At 39.0% G+C, this 25,144-nt stretch overlaps 2 protein-coding genes across 6 annotated transcripts in view; both read right to left on the bottom strand.

Moving 5' to 3' along the window:
- Positions 1-31: 31 nt before the first annotated feature.
- On the bottom strand, positions 32-12,016 carry dyrk1ab (dual-specificity tyrosine-(Y)-phosphorylation regulated kinase 1A, b). 4 transcript variants are annotated; one of them, XM_078245968.1, is made up of 12 exons: positions 11,204-12,016; positions 9,262-9,331; positions 7,406-7,602; positions 6,991-7,083; positions 6,657-6,845; positions 6,241-6,388; positions 5,850-6,136; positions 5,537-5,683; positions 5,024-5,164; positions 4,580-4,883; positions 4,166-4,290; positions 32-3,691 (listed from the first exon to the last, which is right to left on the bottom strand). In XM_078245968.1, exons 2-12 carry the CDS (start codon positions 9,272-9,274, stop codon positions 3,104-3,106), a joined length of 2,232 nt encoding a protein of 743 aa, XP_078102094.1. In that variant the 5' UTR covers positions 9,275-9,331; positions 11,204-12,016; the 3' UTR covers positions 32-3,103. The 4 variants fall into 4 exon arrangements, with proteins under 4 accessions (XP_078102094.1, XP_078102096.1, XP_078102097.1 ...); XM_078245970.1 differs by lacking the exon at positions 11,204-12,016 and adding an exon at positions 10,334-10,561; XM_078245971.1 differs by lacking the exon at positions 9,262-9,331.
- An 8,261-nt stretch (positions 12,017-20,277) lies between these two features.
- Positions 20,278-25,144, bottom strand: part of LOC144515273 (CD166 antigen homolog A-like) — a 38,488-nt gene continuing 33,621 nt past the window's right edge. For both annotated transcript variants that reach the window (XM_078245966.1, XM_078245967.1), the window contains exons 12-16: positions 24,550-24,682; positions 23,697-23,726; positions 23,107-23,218; positions 21,995-22,130; positions 20,278-21,905 (exon numbers count right to left, since the gene is read on the bottom strand). In XM_078245966.1, coding sequence (XP_078102092.1) covers positions 22,028-22,130; positions 23,107-23,218; positions 23,697-23,726; positions 24,550-24,682 — 378 coding nt within the window. In that variant the 3' untranslated portion in view covers positions 20,278-21,905; positions 21,995-22,027. The remainder of the gene's footprint in view (positions 21,906-21,994; positions 22,131-23,106; positions 23,219-23,696; positions 23,727-24,549; positions 24,683-25,144) is intronic.

Here is a 25,144-nt window from a genome sequence, read left to right as displayed (position 1 = left end):
AGATGGAGAACAATAAAGACACACAGAGCAATTCAATTAACTTCTTTTTATATATCATACATAAGACTGTCTTAATATAATACAAAGGGCATTGTCATAAACACAGCAAAGTCTTGACTAGATCTTACAATCTGTGGATACATGGACTTATCCTTTCCCCCATGCTGTTCAATTCTATAGTGCATGTTGCATGTACAAAAAAAGTGAAAAAATGTGAAATCAAAAATTAAAAGGATAAATCCAAATTAAATAAGAGGATTTCAACTTCTGTTGGGTGTTCAGATATGTCGACAAGTATACGTGTTTTGTATAACCCACAAACTGAACAGGCTTATGAAAGATGGAACCTTTTTTTTCAACCATGTGCTTCTCATATAACCAAAAAGTAAGGTTTGTGATGTACATGCACTTACAATATACCCTGTGAAAATTATTAAGGTTTGAAGATCTAGCTTTCCCTGTTTGATTCAAACCCTACCTCATAGTGTTGTCCTGATGTAGTCAAGTACCTTTGCCAAAAGGCAAGGTTTTGCCACTAAGAAAACAGGAGTTCCTGCCCACTGAATGGTCACCAAATTGACAAACATAATCAACATACCAGCAGGAGCAAGGTAGTGAGTTCTATACTTCCTTTATTAAAAAAATATAAATATATACATAAATTCTATTTCAACTATTAAAAAGGGGCTGCATTTCATGACAACTGCTCTAAATAAGAGGTCAATCAGCATGATCTGAAATAGGCGCACACTTACGAGTCACTGCAGTCAATTTTTTTTCTTTTTCAGTCTTTATTTTTGGAATGTTTAGTACCAGTATGAGTGCCAGTAATAAAACCACTGGCAATTTCTAAATGTCTCAAATTCTGCGGGGTATGAAAAATGATTGCAAATATGCAATTAACCTTGACATCCAGATAAAACCCCAATCTCAATATAGGTAGCTTTACATTTGTTTGTGGAAATACCAAGCACGATCTCTTATGATGGTTTCTCCTTTAAAATGACAACAGCATGACCTGTGGCCTGCCCTTTAATTTGAAAGGTGGCTGTGGGCAGGTTTTTCTGTCTAATTTCAAAGCTGGTAAAATGAGCAACAGAAGAAAGAAAGCACTTCAAAATCCCTGATATAAAAAAAAAAAAAAAAAAAAAAATCTGGTTATTGACTAATGTTTTGAGGACATGCATGTCTGCCTAGGCAAAGCATGCGATTGTGGGTTGACGGACACCCTTTCCCTTTGAATAGGACAATCATGGGGGGATCTGCCCTTCCAAATCAGAAAAATTCCATTCAACACAAACCGATTTGCCACAACGATCCTTACCCTGCCAAGACATTAAGTCTTGCTTCAAGGCAGAAACTAGCCAAGTTGACCAAATGATGTATGAAAGGCAGCAAAACCCTTTGAAATAGTATGATGGGGGGCAAAAGAAAAACGACGACACAGAAATAGAACGCATTAGTCTCCTTTTTTTTTTTTCTTCTTTTTTTTTTTAAACCATCAGCTTCTATCTTGCTACTCCGGAGCCTGCAGAGTAACTACCAAATTCTCTAACATACCAAAGTTTTAAAAGACTCCCAAAATAATCTACCAATTAATATGGAAACAGTTTTGGTAAAACGTTGCAAACAAATCTGGCCCGAATACACAATAGCCAACGGTCTTAACAACGGTCTCCAGTTTTGCTAAAGTAATATATTGCAGCTGTTTGTATTGACGTTAAAATAAGATCTTGATAAACTTTGCGTCAAAGTGGTGAACTGCTACATTATTGGTTACAGACACCTATATGCTATAAAACAACTGCTTTGGTATAAAAACATATCCAAAGGGAAAATAAATTCTTGTAAAATTCACAGCATAATTTGAGGAGAAAAAAGGCAGTCACTTAACTCATTTTTTTCTTCAGTTTCCATGTTTTGGATGGAGAGACTTGTGCAGGTGGTTCTGATGAGGAACTACATGCAAAAGGGAAACATAACAAAACATAAAAGGGTAGACTCTGGAATAGATAGTTCCTTCCACTGCAAAATCCTTAACCAGTGAATAAGATTTTCAAGGAAGTAATGTTTAGGAGGTTGTTGTGTACAATAAGACCCTGTTATGTGGGGCCCTGCTGAAGAAGAAATCTTTGTCGAGAAAGGCCTCAAATTACCATTCTTATTTACCTTTTCTAAGTTGTTTTAATTTCCTTAAAGAATTAAGGGCTGTCTAGAGAGAAAAATAGAGAAAAGCCATCTTAATTCAAATGATAATGTCCAGCTCCATCCCATTCCAAGTCCATGAGTCATAAGGCCAAAGGGTTATCTAGAACCAGCCACTGACTGTCTTCCTTTCACTGGGCCGGATCCTTTCGTCTCCCGTGCCCATCGCTGCTCTCATCTGTGCCGGGCCCGGTTGCAGCTTGCAGGACTACGGGGCCTCTAGGCCTGAGGGGTGGTGCTTCCCTCTCCTTTGACCCGAATGGTGTCAGTATCCACCTGCAGGGTCTCCTCTCCACTCGGCCAGCACATGCTATAGGGACTCCACTGCTATGTGCTCCCCTTTAACAGAGTTACACAATACCGACCAACAACAAAGAAATATCACCGCAAACATTTTCCCTCATTGTCAAGCTACAGGATTTACAAGCAGCTTTTACGAGAAATTTCACTTAAAAAGGGCAAAATAATTAAGAACCGGTGGAACAATAATGTCAGGCAGTCCACGGAATGACCCGAAAGAGGACGCCAGCATTTCATCACCAACAGCTACCTGCAAAACAGCTTCAAACTTTCCTCTGAAATGCTCCTTTGAAGATTTTGCCACATAATACCATATGGTGATTACTTGGTGGTTACATGAAACTGGTGAAATGGTAAGATGGATGTCTCAATCTCACTATGGTTATTCCGCAGTATTATTTTGTGCCTAATGATTGCAAAAGAAAAACTGATGAAAATTACATATATACTTTTTAACAAAGGTTTTTCTCTGTAGTAGCGGTTCAGTGATATCTCCCTTCTGACGTGAGCAGCTTTTGTTCTCAACACACCTTGTAGTAAAAAAACACCACCTTAAAAATGACGCACAGGGGGAACACACAGCCAAATGTCAGTGCAGTCACGAGCTGGCCATAGAACTCTGCTGCACACACACTCCAGTCATTGGAGACTCCTCCCGGTCCATGCCCTGCCTCATGCCCAGGTGGCCCTCCGCTAGGTAGTGGGCAGGCCCTGTGTTCGTGCCCATGGAGAATGCAGGGTGCGCCGCCATGCCAGTCTCCTGCCGTGGGTTCGAGAAGGCACCTAGGCCCATGCTCAGCCCACCATTCTGACCAAAGTCAAGGGCCCCGGCAGGCAAATGGCGGAGCTGGTAGGCCTGGTTGCCATGGTTCCCAGTGGAAGAGGACGATGTAGAGGAAGAGGAGGCAGAGGAAGACAGGGAGGTCATGGACAGATGGCCATGAACCACCTCCATGGAGTCCTGTGTCGAGGAGCTGTGTGTCGGGGAGGTGTAGTGGCGTGGGCGTGGCCGTGTAGCCATCATCTGCCCGTGGTGGTGATGAGCATGTGAGTGGGGATGCAGGGCCTTAGGGTGCTGAGGTGGAACATGGAAGGTGGTCTCCTGGACTGGGTGGGTCTCACCAGTGACTGACTCGGGTCCAACGCCACCTCCCCACACCAGCGGGGGTGGGTAAGGCTGTCTTGCCTGTCAATGTCAAACAAAGAGTCAGTTATGGAATATGGCCGCGCCGCTAGCATCGGTTTAATTTTATGGTCTGCAAGATTAGACAGAGTTGACATAGTTCCCAATTTAGGAAGCATAACAATTTCTTTTAGCAGTGTTACTTTTATTAAATCAGATTCTAAGACCACAGTTAATACTGTCTTGTATTAAGATCAGACCATCAACAAGTCAATCAAGCAACATGGAAAAATACGATATTTCTTTAAAGGATTTGTTTATTAGTCAAATGTATTAAACTTCTTTTAAATTTGTTCTGAAAATATCTTTATTAAACAGCTTAAAATAATGGCCTCTGTGCACATGCTGAATGAGCAAACGCGTATAAGATTTTGAAAATACAGGGGGGAAAAAACTCCAAATTTTCATTTACAACCACCACAAGAACTCCACTCCGTATCAGATGAAAGTCCAGGTGGTTGTGGGTATCTTACTGACCTGTGGGCAGAGGCTGTCACCATCGATGGCAGGCAGGGCCGTGCCGAAGTGTCCTCCACTGTGCAAGTGGTGATGGGTAGGGTCTGATCTTGCTCTGCCACTGGTACTTGTCCCAGATGATCCTCCTAAAAGTTAAACAAAAACAAGTGTCACGAGTGCAGTCTCAACAACCTGACCTAGAATAGGTCAAATGCTACAGTAGGATTACCCAACGTTTAATAAAGCCAGGTTTGTTTTCTGGTTAATAACATGCTACAGTTAAGTGTTGATGCCGACTTCCACAAAACGAATATGATGACATCAATGTGATAACATTTCTCATGCTAACTTAGAACACAACGACCGACAAATCAATGTCTTTCACTACTTTAAATGAAGGACAGTGGACCAGCAGAGTGTTCAGGTGGCAGTTACCTGAACTAGAGGAGGTGCTGGAGGTGGTTCCTGAAGACTGGGACTGCTCTAATGCGGGGCTTGTAGACACGCTGCTGCTTGTATTGGTCCCCTCATCCGCAGTCTTCTTGAAGAAGCTGTGCTGCAGGGCATAGTAGGGCTGGATGCGGCTCTTGGGGTCATAGTCCAACATCCGGAGGATCAGGTCCTTAAACTTCAAGTAGTCAGCAACAGCATGGCCAGACTCCCCCGCCCGCCGGCCACCTGGACCCCCTGTCTCCACACCCAGGATGGAGTGGAGCTTCCGCGAGGCTGGAGGCTTATACTGTTTTAAGGCAGAGTACACAGCGATTAAGTTATTTACTCAGCCGTGGCTTTTGTATATCGTCGCACAATCTACCTTGGTTTTCACAATAATCACAAAACACAAATTTTAGTCAGTCAGTCTAACTGCAGCAAACTCACCCTTTTGCCATCTTTGGTCTTCTTAACACTCCATGTACCATCCGAAAGCTTCTCAAAGAACTTTCTGGCTTTTGGGGCTAGGTCCATTATGTGATTAGGCGGGATACCTAGAACCTCGACTATTTTGTTCATCTGGTCCACCTGGGGAACACGGTATTAATCAAGTTACTGTAATGTTCACATTGTACATCTGTAAATTTAAAAGACAGCACACTGAACCCATTTTTATATACAGTAAATGTGACATTAAATGTCGTCCTAAGATAACTCAACTGTCAAAACATTTAGGCTGAGGCAAGTGGCCACAATAACTGGCGACAACAATGTCAAGGCTTGATAACTGAGTGATGTGGTACGTTTTAGGCTTGTGAAATCCACTTCGCAATCTTTGAGGCCTACATGACATTTGTAGGCTAGACATCAGGTGAAGAAATGACAATGAAACCATTGCCATTCTCAGCTATATTACAAAACACAAAGCACAAATCTGAGAAGTACTTTGGTTTCTTATACCTCATTGGCTCCGCTGAAGAGAGGTTCTCCAGTGTGCATCTCTACCAAGATGCAACCCAAGGACCACATGTCGATGGCCAGGTCGTAGGGCATTCCCAGCAGCACCTCTGGCGAACGGTAGAAGCGACTCTGGATATATTGATATATCTACAAAAAGAAAGCAGGGACTGTCAGACTCCCCATTTGGCTGTAAACTCTAAATGACCTATTAATTACACCACGATGTCTATAAGCAACAACTATCACACACTTCTCAGGGACATTCTTGCACATGTTTGTTTTATTGCTGATAAGGAAAACTGCAGCTAGATACCCTTTGTCCCAGTTGGCATGAACTGCCAAAGTCCACTATTTTAATGGCACTCCTCTTGGGGTTACAGAGGAGGATGTTCTCAGGCTTCAGGTCACAGTGGATGATGCTGAGCTCAGGCGTGGCCAGGAAGAGCAGCGCCGTGCATAGCTGCTGGGCAAACTTCCGGGTGAGGTTGAGCGAGACACCACGGAAGTTGGTATTTCGGAGTAAGTCATACAGGTTATATGAAAGCATCTCAAACACGAGGCAGAGGTGGTTCCGGAACATGAAGTGACGCTTTAGGTGAACTGCAGAAAAACAAATAATTGTACCCATGTTAGTTAAATACAGGAAAAGCATTTGGATTTCTTTTGTCTTGTCAGATCAGGGGGAAATTTCAAGAGTGGGTTACCGATGTAGTATTTCATCTCGGTATCATGTTTGTTCATGAGCTCTAGGAGGCGCACTTCAATCTGGGCTTGATTGAGGAAAGCTTTCTTGTTCTTGATGATCTTAATGGCAACCCATTCCTGCTCAGCACGGTCATACGCTTTCACAACCTAAAGATGTCAACAAGAGCACATATTCATATTTCCCAATGTTGAAATCACAACTGTTCCTTTGATAACAAACATCCACTTTTCAAAATGTTAACTGCACATGAAAAATCTTCAGCAAGAGGCTTTATACAGAGCTAAAATTAAACCATCATGTGTTTCTCCGAATTTAAGACAAGTTTCTCTGTCACATGCACTCAAACCAAGTGTGTGTGTGTGTGTGTGTGTGTGTGTGTGTGTGTGTGTGTGTGTATGATGTATAATCAAGCACCTGTCCAAATGATCCTTTTCCTATCAAGGAATCAATCTCATAGCGGTCCATCCACTTCTCCCCATTCTTGACGATGTAGTCATAGTTATCATCGTCATAGCCGTCATTAAAGACTTTCCTCTCTTTTTTGTGACTGGAGTCTTCACCCTGACCCTGTTGGTGCCGTCGCTTCTTTTTTGCATAATACACCTACACATCAAAAAGTAAACAATTCACATGATCACACTTGATGACGTTTTATATTACTCTTAAAAACGTCAATGTTTTACAAATCTTCACAATGTAACAAACAAATGATTGTAGATAAATGCATTTAATGAAAAACAAAACAAACCTCATTGATGTGTTTGTATGTTTTGATAAGGTCAATGGAGAGCTTCCTCAGGGGAGCTGAAGTTGGGTCACGAAAGCACTGGGGCATGTGCCTCTGAAGTAACAAATGGGAAAGTCACAACATTTCATAAACAAACTATATGCACAGTACTTTTTTTTTTTTTAATAAGTAACAGGGCTTATCTAAATTGCTAATGGTAAATCTTAGAGGCCATTCGTTAAATTACATACAATATGTGTCTGCACAATATCAAATGGCCAGACTAAAAGAACATTTACAAGCAGCTACTCTGCCTGGTGACAGCAGCAAAAAGGGAAGGAGACTTTCATATCCCATTAAGTATTGCAATTCTTGTAACACTGCACGTCAAGACTAAAAGAAATGCAAGAGCTGGGGTAGGGTAGAGTTAGTGTACCTGATTGGCAGTGAGCTGTGGTGTCTGGTCGCTGTACGGTAAGACCGTAACAGATTGGTCAGTGCTTGGCTGGTGGCGGTCACTGTACTGCTGGTGCGTATGGGGCATTGGAGCAGCCATCTGAAGACCAGCAGTGTGTAAAGAAAAAGAGGGCGCAAGCCGGACGGACGAAGGTTTGCATGCTGAAGTCTCTCCTCCTAGAAGAAATTAACACCGCTATGAGATGCATATTACCTTAATTTAACATTAGAACAAAACACACAAAGGAGGGAGAGGTGTAATAATCTTGACGTAACACAGCAGTATTTCCTCTCTTCCACACAAGCAATTTCCAGCCCAAAAATAAGAGATATTTGCTTCTTATTGTACCGATTTAATATAAATGGGCATTATTTGTGGGTTAATCAAACCAGTGAGAATTTCCTTAACACAGTAATGTCCTTTGGGAAAGAAAAATATATATAAAATGCAAATTATGCATTTGTAATATTTACATGCATGTTGAAATGATCAAGCTCACCCTTTAACACAGACAAAAATGATCATAAGATGTTGCGAACAATAAAAAGGGTTACTTCATTGTTAGGATAAATGTCAGATTAATACATGTCTTTTGTTAACATGTAAAGTCAAAAAATGCATCAAAGGATAACCACAAAATTAAAAAAAATAGCAGTAATATATCAACCTTTGTGAAGAAAAGGGAGCAAAACAGCAGGTTTAACAGTGAAAAGGGGTGAAAACAAAGCATCTCCACACTAAACAGTGAATCATCCTTCATTTTAAGCCAGAAGGAATCAAAAAATTATCAAATAGCATGTTCAGCTATCAGCATCTCTCACCAGACAACACAATTCACCAGTGCTACACAGTAACCACTATTCAGAATCCCAGCAACAGCACCTAATTAGCATAGCCTATCACCACAGAGATACAGCGTGATTTGGCAAGCCCATCAATGCACAGACCAATCACAACGCAGTATGCAAATAGCCTACTTTTGTTGCCAGGGCAGAGCTGCTCCCATTTTCCAATGAGAAAACAAGAAATAAACAAGAAATAAAATTGAACTTTGGCACACTTAGACGCTGCTTTCAGCACAAGAGCCTGACAGCAAAATAGCTGCACAGCCCAAAACCTGCACTCCATATGAGAGCATTAGAAAGCTGACCCAGCTTTGGAAAATGAAAAAATACACATTCACTGACAGAAATAAGAGGAACTGTAAGATGATAGGGCACAGGCAAAGGCTGTATTTAAAAAAAAAAACTAGGATATTTTATGTACTATATATTTAGAAATATATTATATATAAATATATGAAATATATTTGTACATGTATCCATTGTATAAAAATAAAACTATGTATTAAATAAAACCTCATGTTGCAAGGATGGTCCCAACTATAATGTTAAAGCAAAACAAATGTGGATGCATTAGATAGGCCTAAATCCAATACATTTTATTTGAATTTGTTTATACGTGTATTCAATTTAAAGCGATTTACACAGTTTAAAGTGATAAGACTAATTTGTCTTGACGACTAGTGCATCTATGTTCCTGTTTGTTTAGCTGAGACCTAAAAACAATTATTACAAACTAATTTTAAATCACTTGGAGCGCCGTCATCAAATAAAAACTTAAACTGCATTAAATGGATATTTAAATACTGCAGCCGCCAATTCCAATAGTTGAATAATGATTTAAGTTGGACTTTTTTCCCCACTTAAGACTGTCCTTACATTTGTGAGCCTGGATATCAAATTCAAAAACAGCGAAATAAATAAAAGAGAAGAAGATCTTAGGTGCACCACTTCCCACCAAAGGGTTAAGGCTTAATATATATAGCAGCTAACCTGGATGCATCATCTCCTGTAAAATGTCATATCATCCTGGGAGGAGAGTCCAGCAGCAAACCACAACCCACTATAAAGGATAAAAACATATCATTATCATTGTGCATTGTTGGTGGGGATATAACTTCATAGTGGTTCAACTTTTGGTGAGAAGAAGGGACAGAGGACCCCTAAAGAACAGAGGACACCCCAAAACTTTGAAAAGTGTGCTTGGGGTAAATGTATGAACTTTGGGAGAATAAAAAAAATAAAGCTGAAATTCAATAAAGGGCAAGCTGCTTATGTATCAACAGTCAAAAGCAGTTCATGTCGGGGCAATTAAAGTTTCTTGTTAAACTGTTAAAAGATGAACAGTTCACTCAGAGAGGCACAGACTACAAAACATTCAACAAAACAAATTAATATTGTTGTGGACTCAATAGCACTGGTTCTCCTCTCAGTATGTCCATAGTCACTATACTTTTATTTCTTTTTTAAATAATAGTGGATTTTATGACCTGAAATATACTTTCACACAATAGGTAGCCCAACCGAAATCACTGTACGTGCGTTATAATACAGTACTGTACGTTACTGTGTCATGCAAATTGACAAAGAAGTAAAAAAAAGTTTGGTTTGAGCCCATTTTACAAACACAATACCTGACATCAGACTAACTATGGGGTGGATTTAACATTTTAAAAATCACCAACCCTAATGGGAAAATGTAAACTGTATTTGACCACCAAAGCCATTTTGCAAGCGCACTTGTAGCTCTTTACTGTCTCCTTAACGTTTGATTGTTCTTTATTTTCAGTACTGACATATGAACAGTTCCTTTCCTGGCTCTATTCATCACGCCATTAACGGGCCTATTTAGGTGTAAATATAACGACAGCTAGCTTGCTATTAGTAGCCGTATCATATCATAAGTGATAGCTGAGGATCTCTGTAACAAACCTATGTGTCATCTTCTCACGCCCAACTGATTAGATCCATCCCAAAGCTGAATCAAATGTAACCCATCCAAAACAATTAAAAGCTAACGCCCGTGAATAAAGACGTAACGTTACCCGAGTAGCTCTGTACTTACAGATGATGGGGTAGATCTCGTCATGGTTGGAATTTAGAAAGCATATTCAGTGTTAATTTGCGTCCTCTCTTGCTACATATCGTTCGTGTATGCATCCAATTCCTCGTATAAATGGCAAACGCATTCAGGCTCACGTTACCGTTAGCAGCCTTAACTAGCTAACGTTGTCGTCGTTAACGTTACCCTGAAAACTGCGGGACAAGCAAGCATATCTCTCACCAATCCAACGTTAGCTTGTGACGCTGTGTTCAGCCAGCGGGTTGTGGGGCCCATTCAGCTGGTTCGTCAACAAGTCAGCGTTAACCATTAGCCAGGTTAGCCGAATTAGCTACCAGGCGTTAGCCAGGTGAGCTTCCGTAACGTTACTGTATAACTGTAAAACCCAAACTAACGTTACACCTACTATATATATATATATATATATATATATATATAAACATTGCATCGGCAGTAAATCAAACGGGGCTGTTAGCTAGCACGGAAACATTTGCTTAAAACGTACAATGACAGTGTGTAACATCGCAGGTTTAACGTTAGCTGTAACGGTTACCGTTAACACCGTGCCAGCATGACACTCAGAGCCCATACAATCCTCCAGCTCACAACAAGCTGAAAAACTGTTCCCGTCAAACATTAAAATTAGTCCGCTGACCTACTGACTGAAAGAAAATGTTAGCGCTGGCTTTAGCGGAGTCGGCACCGCCACACAATGTTAGCTAGCCGCCACAGCATAAGCTAACGTTACCACTCTCAACTTCACTGTCGCGTCCATCAATGTTAACCATTCACGTAACATATAATACATACATCTGCGAAAGCGTGAAATGTTAAGCTAACGAATGTGAAAGATTACATTTTACAATGTCTCACCTCTGATGGCACGATCTTCATTTAAAGTCCAATAACCTGTATGATGAGGAAACTTATCCAGCTTGAGATGCTCCCCTCCCTGCACGGTTAACGTTAAATCCACTGATCCCCGTCCTCTGATCGGCACACACTAAAATAATTCACCGGCCAGATTTAATACGCTTTACATATCCCGAGCTTTGCCGAACAACATCAGCGATCGAAGCAACTTTGAATAACGTTACTATCAGCTGATGACTAGCAACATGCTAACGTTAACTAGCACGCATAACTCACTAGCTAACCTTAGCGAGCTGGCTAGCTAGTTGACAAAATGAGCGCAGCTAACATTAGCTACCTGCCCTGGCTAGCCTCAAGCTAACAGTTCTAGCTACCGCTAAATAAACGTTATGCCAAATCCTGATTTTACGCTCTCTTTGTAAATTTAGCGTCTGCCACTTCGATAAATACGTCAATACAGTTAAATCCAGAGTATTTAAAACATGAAACAGAAGCCGTGTCCTCTGATAATTTTGGTTAGGAATTTTGTGTCAATTTTCACAAAATGGCGCGCGGTCCAAACCTGCGCAGTGAACCGGCCCGGTGGACCAGAGACACGGACAACTGAGTTAGTGCGGCGCCGCCTAATTATTTCAACTATGTTAAAACGTCGGCCTTTTGATCTTCTTAATCCGATCCACTAGACGCATTTCGATATCCAAAAACGTCAAATATATATCCACTGACAGCATTATTCCGGCGGGAAGGGAGAACATTTGAAAAGACTGAGCTGGGGAAAAAAACCCTCCTGACAAAATGGCGATGCTCTAGCTTGTTGCCATGGCAACTGTCAATCAAAAAAAAAAAAGTACCCGGATGCACCAATGACGAATAAAATCTAGCTGGCCAGAGTTACAGGACACATAACTCCCGCGGTGTCCCTGTCTGTCTTTTTAACCGTGTTTGGCCTGTTGCTACCATCCGGCAGAAATGTTGGCTATATACCCTTTACTGTCTTTATTTTTACAATTTGAAGCTATTATTTGCCTTTATGATGGTAACCGGTGTGTGTTTGTTTTCCTATTTTCTTTCTTTAGTGTTGGTAATTTAAAGAATAACTTGGCCAAAACTCCTTTACAGCAAGAGCCATAGTCAGGATTGTGTATAATAATAATAATAATAATAATAATAATAATAATAATAATAATAATAATATTTCATATAGCCTACTCAGATAAGTTCAATTTACTATAGCCTATTTATTTTTTTTTTATGTAAAACAGCTATATTTCCTCCTCTTCTTTACAGTCTTTTAAGTAGGGTAATTCCCTCTCTGTGTTCCACAGGCAATGTTTCGCTGCTGAGCTGAAGTGGAAGAATAGTAACAAAAACAAGCAATTTTGTAGGCTACTAAAAACACAGAAACTTGGAATATATCTACTGAAGCCTAAGATAAACTTTGGGATATAGTTTTGCGCAGAGATAGTACTTAGCCTACTTATTTTGTGTTTAAAGAGGGGATCTTTTGTCCTTAAAGATGGGTTCTCTGAATGAATTGTTTTAAGACAGACTTGAAAATTGTGAACCAATCCTTTAACGTAGCCTTGACACTTCTCAAATCTAAATGTGATAACATTATGAACTTTCAATCAATGTTAATTCCAGTTTAGTTTGTCACCAGTTGTAAGCTCACCACATTTTATTCTGAGAAAAAATATATTTGCACAGTACAGCAAGAAATAGGCTACACTTTAATATCAATGAGTGAAAAATGAATTAATAAGGGAAGTTTTTCTGCTGTACAACTTTAAGTCAAATATAGCTGTATATCCCAAGCATTGTTGACATAAACTTTGTTGCTTTCCCAAAACACTTGTTAGTCTACCTGAGACTGTTATGACAGTGAACCACTGCATACAGCAATTAATTCCATGTACTCCAGGCCCAAGAGGTTCAGATAACATCTATGGTATCTGTGATCTGACTGAAATTGTCAATTTATGACATCTAGTTGAATACATCTGGTTGTATGCTTACCCCAGATTGTTTTTAAATCATCGAAAACTTGGTGCAAGACGATGAAGTGCTTCATTAAAGACAAGTACAATAATTTCAGAATCAATACAAAAACTGACAAGCAACCAATGTTAATGACTTTAAAATAGGTGCCATATATTTACTCCTTCTGGTCCTAGTCAGCACTCAGGCAGCAGAGTTCTGAATCAATTATAACTGACTAATGACTTTTTTCTTTTTTTACGTAGACCAGATACGGGAGAATTGCCTGGCCTGCTGGATATTAAAGCATGCATTGGTCTCTCTGTGTAGCTCAGAGGAAGAAATGGCCACACTTTAGCTATAGGCCATATTTTGAGACAATAGCTGCACAATTTCCTCTCCTGCCAGAAAGAAATGATTAGCTAGCTTGGTAGCCTCCAACAGTTATGGGCAATTTAGGTAAATAATATGTCCATCCATAGACACATCTATTCTCTAAACAAACTTATTCTGTTGAGGGTCAGCTCTCTTTGGCTAACAGGTTGGATACACCTAGGTATAACTAAGGCAACCACATGTAGACAGAGAAATACTCACACCTATGGGCAATGTACTTTACCTGTCCGTTGACTATGGGAAACTCTTACAGACACAGGGGAACACGGAGCATCACACAGAAAGGGCCCAGGCCCAGACAATCAAAGACTAGACTTATTTTTGTTAGGCACTAGTGCTAACCACTGCCATGCCTAAATACTGACTGTCCAGTCCAGAATTGCCCCACTGACAGATCACAACACAGACGTGGATGCCATTGACCCTGTGGCACACCTTACATGACAGGCAGACACTGCGATGGGGCTCTCAAGGTATACTGTCTAAATATGTACCTACACTGTAATATTACACAAAACAAACTTCAAGGCATAATAGTCCTATTCTAAAGTCCTATTTTAAAGTGCAATACATATTCCATTGTTTTTGGGCAGTTTTGCAAAAATATGTTGATTTTATAATGTTTACTTTAGAAAACCATATGCTTAGTTAGTTAACAACATACAGTATAGTCCATTAGTTTCTGTAAAAACCTACGCCTGAATATGCAGAGGATGCATTGAGGAAATATCACCCTGCTTAAAATTAAGGCAAACTGCAGTACTGGTGTTTACATTTGCCTCTTCCCCTACAATGGTCAATAGCAGTCATCAAGTTAATTGTGCTTCTGGGTCGAGACATTAGCTGTAAGGAATACTTTACCCCAGAATGATGATTTCTCTATTACTAATCCTCAACTTTTTGTGCCATTTAACAACAGCAAAACAAATCAAATTGTGAAGTGAAAGTGAAGGACAAGCTTTTTAAGACATTTATGAATTTTATGTATTTTCATTACAGTGTTGCCAAATGCACAGCTTCTGCAAAATATTCCTTATGCTCACTTCTATGTTATTACTGGCCAGGGGTACTGCTTGGCCAACTATATATTTTACTTGCTAACCCAACTATATTTAAAGGGTATAGAATGCAGAAAGTCTTTGAGTTAGTACTATCAGTGAGTGATTGACAACACATTGTTACTTGCAGCCCACAACAGCAATCTGCATCACATGCAACCAAAACGCACATACCACAGAGACCCTAATGCACGTAAAGCAACGTTTTGCAAGATGGATACATGCCTACTGTCAAGCCACGCCTAATGTTCGAAGCATACAGGAAAGAAATACAAGCATATTTACCCATGTTTCGGACAGATCCTTCCTACCTGCCATCCTGGGAATTTGTGAACGCAGAGGTCATATAATTGACAGCAGGTTATGACATTTCCACACATCTGTGCAGAACCCACATTAGGATGTAAGATGATGAAAATGATTTTGTAATTAAAATGAGGATGAAAGATTTTACCAGTAGTGGACAGATGAATCAGTATTCACATTCAGTATAACACGGTGTAATGTAAAGGTGAAGAACAGTTCTTAAAATGACAAACAAAAACAAATACTTAGTATTACCTCTTTACTTTTTTTTTTTGTTACTTTTGGATTAGGAAGTCCTGGACTAAGTTTAAATAAAATCATTTCAACAATTTATGTTAGTCTTTGTAAATGTGAACAAGGATCAGAAACTGATTTCATAAAAACGATCGAGTCGGTTGCTTATGTCAATAAGTAGTTACTTGCTTGTTGGCACATGTTGGGTTTCACTGAATTAGTCTGTGTGTGTGTGTGTGTGTGTGTGTCTTATCTGACTAACCCTCTTTTCCCTTTATTATACAGTGACAGTGGATAGACAGGAAAGGGGGAGAGAGATGGGAGACGACACGCAGCAAAGGGCAGCAGGTCAGATTCCAACCCGCGCCGCTGCAGGACTCAGCCTACATGGGGCGAACACTCTTATTGGGTGAGCTAGAGGCCGCCCCAATCTGACAGACAATATTACTCTGAAGTTAAGCCACCTTGGCCACCTTAGACGTTTTATTTAAGCCTTTGTTTAGTCCTTATTGTTAAGTTAATTCAGGTCTACGTTAAATCCAAGACTTCTTTTAACTTTCATTGAGAAAGATGAATTTTTGTTTTAAAAAAATTCTACATTGTTCCATTACATGTTCCTCCAGCTCCATCTGAAGTCTTTGGTGCACAAAGACTCTTGGTCATCTTTCTGTTTTGTTTGACTGTCAGAAGACGTACAGTACTTATTGAAGGCCACAGAGGACAAGGGTGTAATTATCTCAAAATATAGGTACACATTTGAACATAAACCAGACTGTCGAGAATCTCATGTGTAATATTCTATAATCAACAAACCCATGACTAAAATAGCGTGCAACAAATGTTCCAAATGTGTGAAATCATTTCAGCTTTCCTTTCTATTTCTATGTCAAGACAGGCGAGAAAGGTGTCACTGTGAACCCTCTCAACTTGTTATGTAAGTATCCAGATTGTATACAGGAAGTGAGCAACTGTATCAATCATTTTAATTCATATATTGGATCTGGATATTGGATTTTTATGTTCTCTGTGTTTCTGTATGTTCCACTTGGTCCTCATCTACCTGTGAACCAACGTCACATTTCTTATACAATTTCCCCCATTCATTTTGTTCCACCAGTGACTTCACATGTCCACCACATGTTAAAAATGTGTATTATAATAACCCTGTTAACAATACCATACTTCCACGTTTGGATGTTGTACCCTATACCCTATATGTCTGTGATGTTCATCAGTGGTCGGTTTATTGAATTAGTTTTCCAAGTAGTTGAAAACTATTATTAAGTGTAGGGTTAGGGCTTACTGACACTGGAAAGTCCATTGTGTAGCTCATGCGCCCAAACAGCTGTTTGAGCACTGTTTCTGTTCCCACATCACAGAGATTTTTTCTTGATTCCAACACTGATCGTTACAGTATATCCTTTGACCACAGGATGGCAGCAAAAGCTTATTTTGTTTAGTGTTACGCAGACCGTCTGGTGATGACGTACATGGTTTCTAAATTTCTTATATTTTATTTGGAGATTGTGCATCAGCTACTAAAGTGGCTGAATAGAAGACGGTTAAAGGCATTATATGCAGAGGTATCACTGCCACAGTCAAGGGACTAAACTGGCTGGAAAAAGTGACCTGTAAATGATCTTGCATTTCATGTGATTATCGAAGAAAGAACTTTTTTTTTTAGGTTGTGTAAAAAAAGTAAATTTATGTTTCCAGTTGAAGTAGTTTTAATCAAATCAGGTGTCTTTGTCCTGGTAGGCCTTCATGGCTCAAAATGAAGAAGCAATCAGATGAAATGTGCTTTTTCTCTTCATGAGTGTCCTCACAGGCCTTTTTTCGCTTCAGTCAGTGAATTTACAGTTTTTTACGATCGCTATGACACTTTTTTCAATACTTTTAACAACTTTCCTAAACTCTTAACACAGTTAGCACAACATCCGTCTGTGTAGGCTATACAATTACTGTAACACATTTCTTGTTGCTTTGACACAAAATGCATACAGTTAACACAAATTTAAAATGCTTGAACTTCTTTTACACACAAGCTCCACCAAGACCAAAACAATGGATCTTTACTGACCAATTTACAAATGCTTTCACTCTGTATGTCAGAACAGATAACATCATGTTCTAAACCTAACTTATAGGCTAAAGTCAAAGTGAACAGCTGTTCATATTGTAAATTGAAACACAAAAATATCCCCTGGATTTTGTTGCATTGCTACTGAGAAACCGCTGACTGAAGTCATGCAAATAGATCAATCACAGCTGATTCCCTTCTAGGAAACACACTCAGGTGTTGAGGTTCTTTCAACCGCATGATCATATGGTAGTACAGTAAAAGAAGACCTAATTGAACAATATACTGTAGATGAACACAGAAAATAAGAAAAATGCTTTCACGAGGGAGAAGAAGAGGAGTACCAGGACAATTCGGTCTCTGTCTCCTTTTTTTCATAAACCGTACATTCTATAAAACTACTCTGAGATGGGTCATTCATTTTTTGTATTGAATTTCTGCAGCAAAAGAAACAAAACGGTGGCCGGGTTGGCTCAGTGGGTAGAGCAGGTGCACATATACGCAAATCCGACTTGTGACGATTTCCTGCATGTCTTCCCCCTCTCTCTCCTAGCTGTCCTGTCAAATAAAGGCAGAAAAGCCCAAAAAATAATCTTTAAAAAAAAAAAAATGCATGCATTTACTAAACCCAACAAAACAAAAATGCAGACAGGTTTCAAGAGAAACTGCAGTGCAAAACACAATCTATGATCAATGCAATATACTATTGTCTATTGTATAAGGGCAGACCTGACACATAAAATAATGCAGTTTCTGTAATTCCATGGGATGTTAGTGTTTTGTATGACACTGTTCTATGATTGACTAAATGTTCCTGTTGGGAGAGAACATATGTTAGTGTTTTGGAAGAATTATTTGACTTAGACACATGATTGCATTGTTTTGGTAAACACAGTGTATTGTGTTAGTGAATTATTGTATTTTGAAAATCAGTGTTGGAGTTCAGTTTACAATGTGTGATTTAGAGCATGAAATGAACTGTTTTGCCAATCGTGTGTTGTAGGTGTGTTAAGAGTTTAGTAAAGTTGTTAAAAGTATTGAAAAAATTGTCATAGCGATCGTGAAAAACTGTAATAGTATCCATATATATATATTCATAAACTTAAAAGTCAACCAAAAGTAAACACATTCATTATGCAGAATCATCCCTGTTATATTTATATATATATATTATTATATATGTTAGATACATACGCGGTAGCAACGCTTATATTGTGGTATTGTTTACACCTTGTTAGTCTAAATGTGGTCTTGGACACACATACTAGCATTGCTGTATATAGACTGTAAAAGATAATTGATGGAGCTTCCGGGTCTGAAAAGTGAAGCCAAAGCAGAAGTGCCTTAAACCTGCATTCTAATTTCCAGCAGGGGGCGACTCCACTGGTTGCAAAAACAAGTCGGCTTTTGTAGAAGTCTATAAGAAAATGACCCTACTTCTCAATTGATTTATTACCTCAGTAAACATTTCAATCATTTCATGTCTTCTCCAATACAGCATTTCGCTGTTCATTTTGTATATTATGGCCCTATTTATTTTAAAATAGATGGTAAAACAGGGGATGCTTTAACGCTACACGCCGGCCTGTCAATCACAGAGGCTTAGCAATGTGTATCCATGGCCCTGTGTTTGCAGATTTTCTTTGTACTGCTGTACATGCAGATAAATGGTGCCAGTACCCGGGAAAAAAGCCGGTAAAAATCCGCCGGATGACTCGCTTCAGCCGGTGGAAAATCTGAAATTTTCCCTCTGTAACATTTAGCTTAGTGCAGCGCCATTGCAACCTTAGATGACACTGGCTCAACTGCTTCATCCTCCCCAGCTCCACCCTCTCGCCCAAAAGTCACCACGTCCGGTTAAAAAAAGAAAACAAGATGGCGATGTCCAAATTGGCAAACTCAAGGCTTCAAAATGGCAGTCCACAAACCAATGGGTGACGTCGCTGCTGCTAGTACATTGTTTTTACAGTCTACGGTCTGTGGCCAGGGCCCCCCACTTTACGGCCCTGGCCCGATTTGGCGTCACGGCTGGTGTGATCCCATCGCAAGATGGTCTGTCTATTGGATTATTATTTTTGTGCATTAACATGTAAGCAGCATTTTAATGTTGCACTGGTCTGTTGTTTATTTAAAAAAAAAAGCATTATATTTTATGTTGATCAAATAGTTTATGTATGAAATCTTAACTAGAGCTATAAGTAACTTGTATCTGTAACTGTGAAATGAATGTAGTGCAGTAAAATGTACAACAAGTGGTAGAGTACAGAGAGGTATAGTGGCTAGCAAAAATAAAAAAATAAAGTGTACTTAATAATTGTGCTTATACACAGTACTTGAGTAAATGTAGGTATACTTTCCACTACTAGTTAACGGTAAAAAGGTTTCAATGGTTTCTAATCTGATATGATCACAAGCGACTTAGGCACATCTCATACTATCCATCCCTCTATTTGTTTTCCATTTGTTGGTGGTCACACCAGCAACAGGATCAAAGATATTTGGTATATATATTTTTTTTGACACAACACATCCCTTGAAATGTGACATCCAGCCTAATAGTTTCTAAGACGGTCAGGCTTGCAGGTTTCTTGTTAAGGAACCATTCTCTATAAGATGCTCTCCTGATATTGTTGACTAAAAATGAACTTGGCCTTGGCCAGGAGGTAATATGATAATGCTGACATAATTCTTCATAGTTTAAGTCTAATATATATCGCCCTCTTGTTGAACAAAAATGTGTTATATTTACAATAGTTTGAACCAAAACAGAGGAAATCACATTCTAAAAAACATTTTCTAATATAAACAATATATATATATATATATATATATATATATATATATATATATATATATCACACACACACACAAAGTATAATAAATAGGGGAGTATAATCAACAGGATAATCTAATCCATGCAGAATACAGTCATTCTGCGCCATCTTCACAGAAGTTTTTTTTTTGTTTCTCTTTATTTCAAAAGATGTGAAAACTGTACCAACATAATTAATATCCAGTGGACGTAACTTTTCCAAATGTACACTTTATTTTAAACAAAAGTACAAAAAAACAAACATCAGGTATTTACAATACTTGCATGGCATGTTCACTTTCTTTGGTCATTCTTCCAATTTGATGATTTTACACAAAGTAGGCAACAAACAGCAGCTTGGAGGTCTGAGATGATCGCATGCTGAATCTATTATTCAACCAGACGCTGAGCAACCTACTGATGAATCACAACTTCATTACATTTTTGTAAAGTCTGCAAGCAATTTACGTTTTATTACGGTTTCAATCCAAGTTATGAATTATGTGACAATTATTGAATTTGCCTACCAGGACATTTTATCTTGTACAATATAAATAGCAAAGAGAAAATTAAATGCACATACTTCACAATCACATCCTGGTTTTTAATTTTTTTTTTTTTAATTTAGTAAATGCTCTTAAAAGGACCAAATTTGTGACATGTACAGCTGCGCGTATTCCATCGTATTCTACACAAATCTGACATGAAAACATGAACCCTAGGGCACGTCACAAACTGAAGCCATTACAGGTAGATTTTCAAAGAAAGGCAAACATATCATGACGGCTACTTTGAGACAAACACATTATCCTCTCCGTGTGCTCCATTACGAAGTTATGCCATATAGCTACACAATAAACAATCATACCTTAACACTGATGAAGCACAAATTGAGAATTCACTTACAGCCTTGAAACTAAAAAGTAATTTCACTACTACAGGCTCAAGGACTTCTTCTTGCGTGAAAACAAACGATGGCTTTATGTAAAACAATCTGTACAGCCAAATTAAAGCCAGTGATATGAGTTGAGTTATGCTATACATTCTCTCAATAATCTACCTGCTTGTGTTATGCAGTGGTTATGTCGAATGTACAGTGCATTTGAAAAAAGAAACTGGCAAAATGAACTGAGTTTCTGTTGTTTTCTCTCCTGGGTACTTTGCAAAGAACTCTGTGGCACATGGCCTACTTCCTGCAATGCAACATGTAAATCATATTACCATCTATAACTTATGCCGAGTATAACAATATACCCATAGCCCTTTCAGGAATTTCATCGATTTCAACTTTTTTGTAACGCCTGAATGAACAAACTATAATGAATGCACAAATAAACAGATTTAGTACACTGATGTTGTAGGCAGAGGTTGTTTGACTGTGATGACGTGAAGCTAAGAAGCGATAACGGTGATGTCCCTCGGTCCCTGCTATGTCTCCGAGGGCCAAAGAGTCAGACTAATGCAGGCCTACACATCCTTACAGCAAAGGCAACTGGTCTAGTAGTAATTATACTGGCATCAACTAACAAAGCCAACAAGATCTGCATTTTCTCAGTTTCCCAAATTCCAAACATGAATCCTAATAATAGATAAAGAAGTTTACACGTGTATCAGTAGTGCAGACAAGTTATGTATATCACATACAGTATCCATTCTTTTCTTTTTTTTTTAGGAATGGAGGGGTGAGGGTTGGAGGGGCTCGGGGCGTGTTTGGATATGCTTTTTAGTCAAATTCTCCCTGAAACCAAATCCAAACCGTATTCATTCCAATGTACACTCGTATTTTTTTTCCCCCAAAGACAGAAGTGAAGGGAAATGTGCAAAAGTTCCACGTTCTCACTGGAAAGAAAAGAATGAAAACAATGTTATTTAGAAAGAGAGTGACTTGGATTATCTTTGTTTAGGCATATGATGGAAATGTTTTCTACCTTTCACATTCCCAAAGGATGGTTGCCGTTTCTTTACACCTCAGCTTTTTGGCTGTTCTCCTCCACTTTCTCCTCCAGTTTTTTCTCCTCCTCAGAAGACCCGTTCTCCTTTTCACCAGTCTTCCAGCTTCCTTGCCTGTTTAGAATAAAACATGGTTACCCAACATGTTTATATTCCTTTCCTCTACAGTCATTTGTATAAAAAAACAACTGTATATGGTATGATGGCGTGTTGACTACACATGTGCAGAATAATAGCTAATATACACTGTCCCTTGCACTTAATGGAAGCTGCATATATCCCCGTGCTGCCAGTATGGACTTCATTAGCAATTTATGTGTTCATGATCAATCAAGAGCTAAATCTCTGAATTCAGGCTCCAAGTGGCCTCTAAAGCCCCAGATTCACAGTGGTCAATTGATCTCTTAGTTAATTCAATTAAAGAAATAACCTAAAGTCAGATGAGAAGATCAGTACTACTCTAAAGATTTTTTTTGTGGGCATTTTAGGCCTTTATTTCCACAGGACAGATGAAGACATGAAAGGGGAGAGAGAGGGGGGGAATGACATGCAGCAAAGGGCCGCAGGTCGGAGTTCAACCCGCGGCCACTGCGTCGAGGAGTAAACCCCTATATATGTGCGCCTGCTCTACCAACTGAGCTAACCCGGCCACAATACCAGTCTAATATATGTCTGTCAAATATGAGGCTGGAGGTGGCCGGATTGGCTCAGTGGGAAGAGCAGGCACACATGTATTTAGAGGCTTATGCCTCAACACAGAGGTCCAGGGTTCAAATCCAACCTGTGACAATTCCCCCTCTCTTTCTCACCTAGCTGTCCTGTCAATTAAAGGTGGAAAAGCCCAAAAATATAATCTTAAAAAAAATGTGAAGCTGAAGCCAGCAGGCAGTTAGCTTAGCTTAGCATAAAGACTGGAAACAGGGGAAAAACATCTAGCCTGGCTATGTACAAAATAACACACTTTATTATTCTTATCACAATATTTTAACCATGTACCTGAATTAAATACTAATGCACCTCTAAAAAAGATTAGAACCGTTATAATACAACAGGATTATGATTTGTATAAAGATCAATGTTGACTTCTTACTTAGACTTCTTCATGTAGCCCCAGTATGCCAGGCCTATAACAATAGTGGCGATGAGGAGACCGACTACAACTCCAACCACCAACTTGGTTTGGTCATTTTCATCCGATTGGTCTGTAAGACAAAACAGAAACATGAGAGACCTGGGAGACACATATGTTAGTATGAAACTCCAGCCTGACTGCATACTAATACAGGGAAGAAAGCAGTCATTATGGGCATTAAATGCATTGATGAATGGACACATCCGCACTGTACATGGTTATGACTCATTGAGTTAAATGTTAATGACAGATATTCTTAGTTAGTGACTCATTTTCATCAGCCAATGGGATTAGGGACAATGTTGACATTTTGTCAGGATGCTGGTAGCTCCACTCCTCTTATTCCTTCAACTCTGTGTTTATTAATGGAAACACACTATCCAAAGATTGATTGTCCAGTGGTCGAGTCCAAGGTGATGTTAAAATATTTAAACAAGAGCCTTTTCTTTCAGTGAGCACCATTTGATTCCCCCATAGTCTTTATTTACCCCTTCCCCCCCCACCCCCACCCACCGATTCTTACAAGCAAGAAGACCACTACAACTTACCTTGTTTATCCATTCTCACCTCCTCAAATACTGAAATCAGATATAAAATAAAATTAACTTCCAACCAAAAAGAAAACAAGGTTGATGTCCAGAAAAATGACCACTACTACTATTCTACTACTACTACAGCTACTTCTATTCTACTTTTGCATGCAAGTATTTCAAAAGAGGGAACAGATTAAATCCAGCATCCCAACATACACACCACTGAGTGAAGGGGGAAAAAGAGAGGTGAAATGCTGTCTCAAACACGCAGGAATGAGTTAGCAAGAGAGAACAGAGAATGATATTAACACTGCACGCTGTTGGACAACAGTGTGTACATAGCGCTAAGTGCATGCTTAGATTGCATTTTTAAAGTGGTGAGGTGATAGAAGTTAGATCTTCACTCAGTGATCAAAAGGAAAACAACCACCAATGTAGCAAAAGATAAATCTGTTAATACCTCAGTAGAAGCATAAATAAATGCTGCTAGTTTATGCATCATGTATTTATACAGCAGGTGTTTTTCTTCTCACATTTTACCACTTATCTTTCTCTAGTATGGAGTACAATTTTGGATAAAACTGACATACAAAGTAAATATCAGCACAATATGTCAGCCCAAAATTATGTGATTTGTTATCCACTGAAACAACCAACCCTAAATGATGTAACCCTCAAGTACATAACTGCTAAATTATTGTGGTTTTATTTAAGCTTTTCAAAAATTATGTAACGTCAACATGCAGACACAAAGAGAGTTAGTGAGCAGAGTAGTAAAACATCTACAAAGGCAGATTACTGAGTTAGTGTTGAGGAAAAACACAAAGCGGAGAGAGACGAGAGGACTATTCTACCACTTTGTACTTACGGGATGACACATTTATAGTTCTGCTATCCGAGCCAAACTCATTGGACACCATACAAGAGACAGTCAGATTTGCACTAGGCACAACTGTGATCTTGTGTTTTATCTTCCCGTTGAGGAAGGGACTCTCATCAAGCTGAGCGATAAGAGAAAAAAAACACACACAAATGTTAGTATTCACATATCAGACTTGACCAGTGGTGGGAGAAGTATTCGGATCCTTTACTTTATCAAAAGTACTAATAAATACTGTGAAAATATTCTGTTACAAGTAAAAGTCCTGCATTGAAAAAAAGTATGTAAGTATCATCAGGAAAAATGTACTTAAATTATTAAAAGTGAAAGTGCTCAATGCAGAAAAATCCTCACATTTTAGAAACTGGATACGATTAAAACAGTTCTGTCAGTCAACTAAGTGTTTAATCGTCTAATCATTTTAAGCTGGACTTGTAGGCCTGTATATTGTTGGGTAGTTTCATTTATAATAAAACATTGCATTTTATTAACTACATGTTTTTTGTGCAACAATCTTAATTTGTAAAGTAACTAGTAACTAAAGCTGTCAGATTAATGTAGTGGAGTAAAAAGTACAATATTT

The sequence above is a fragment of the Sander vitreus genome, chromosome 3, assembly GCF_031162955.1.
Source record: "Sander vitreus isolate 19-12246 chromosome 3, sanVit1, whole genome shotgun sequence".
In the NCBI taxonomy this organism is placed as follows: Eukaryota; Metazoa; Chordata; class Actinopteri; order Perciformes; family Percidae; genus Sander; species Sander vitreus.
Note: the sequence above shows the minus strand (reverse complement) of the source record. Positions and strands in the feature narration are given on the sequence as shown.

Excerpts from the sequence above, each read along its gene's own strand:
- dyrk1ab (XM_078245968.1), bottom strand. Across the intron at positions 6,389-6,656 it reads GAAAAGGATCATTTGGACAG|GTTGTGAAAGCGTATGACCG; the intron begins GTGCTTGATTAT and ends TGACATCTTTAG. Across the intron at positions 6,137-6,240 it reads CGAGATGAAATACTACATCG|TTCACCTAAAGCGTCACTTC; the intron begins GTAACCCACTCT and ends GTTTTTCTGCAG.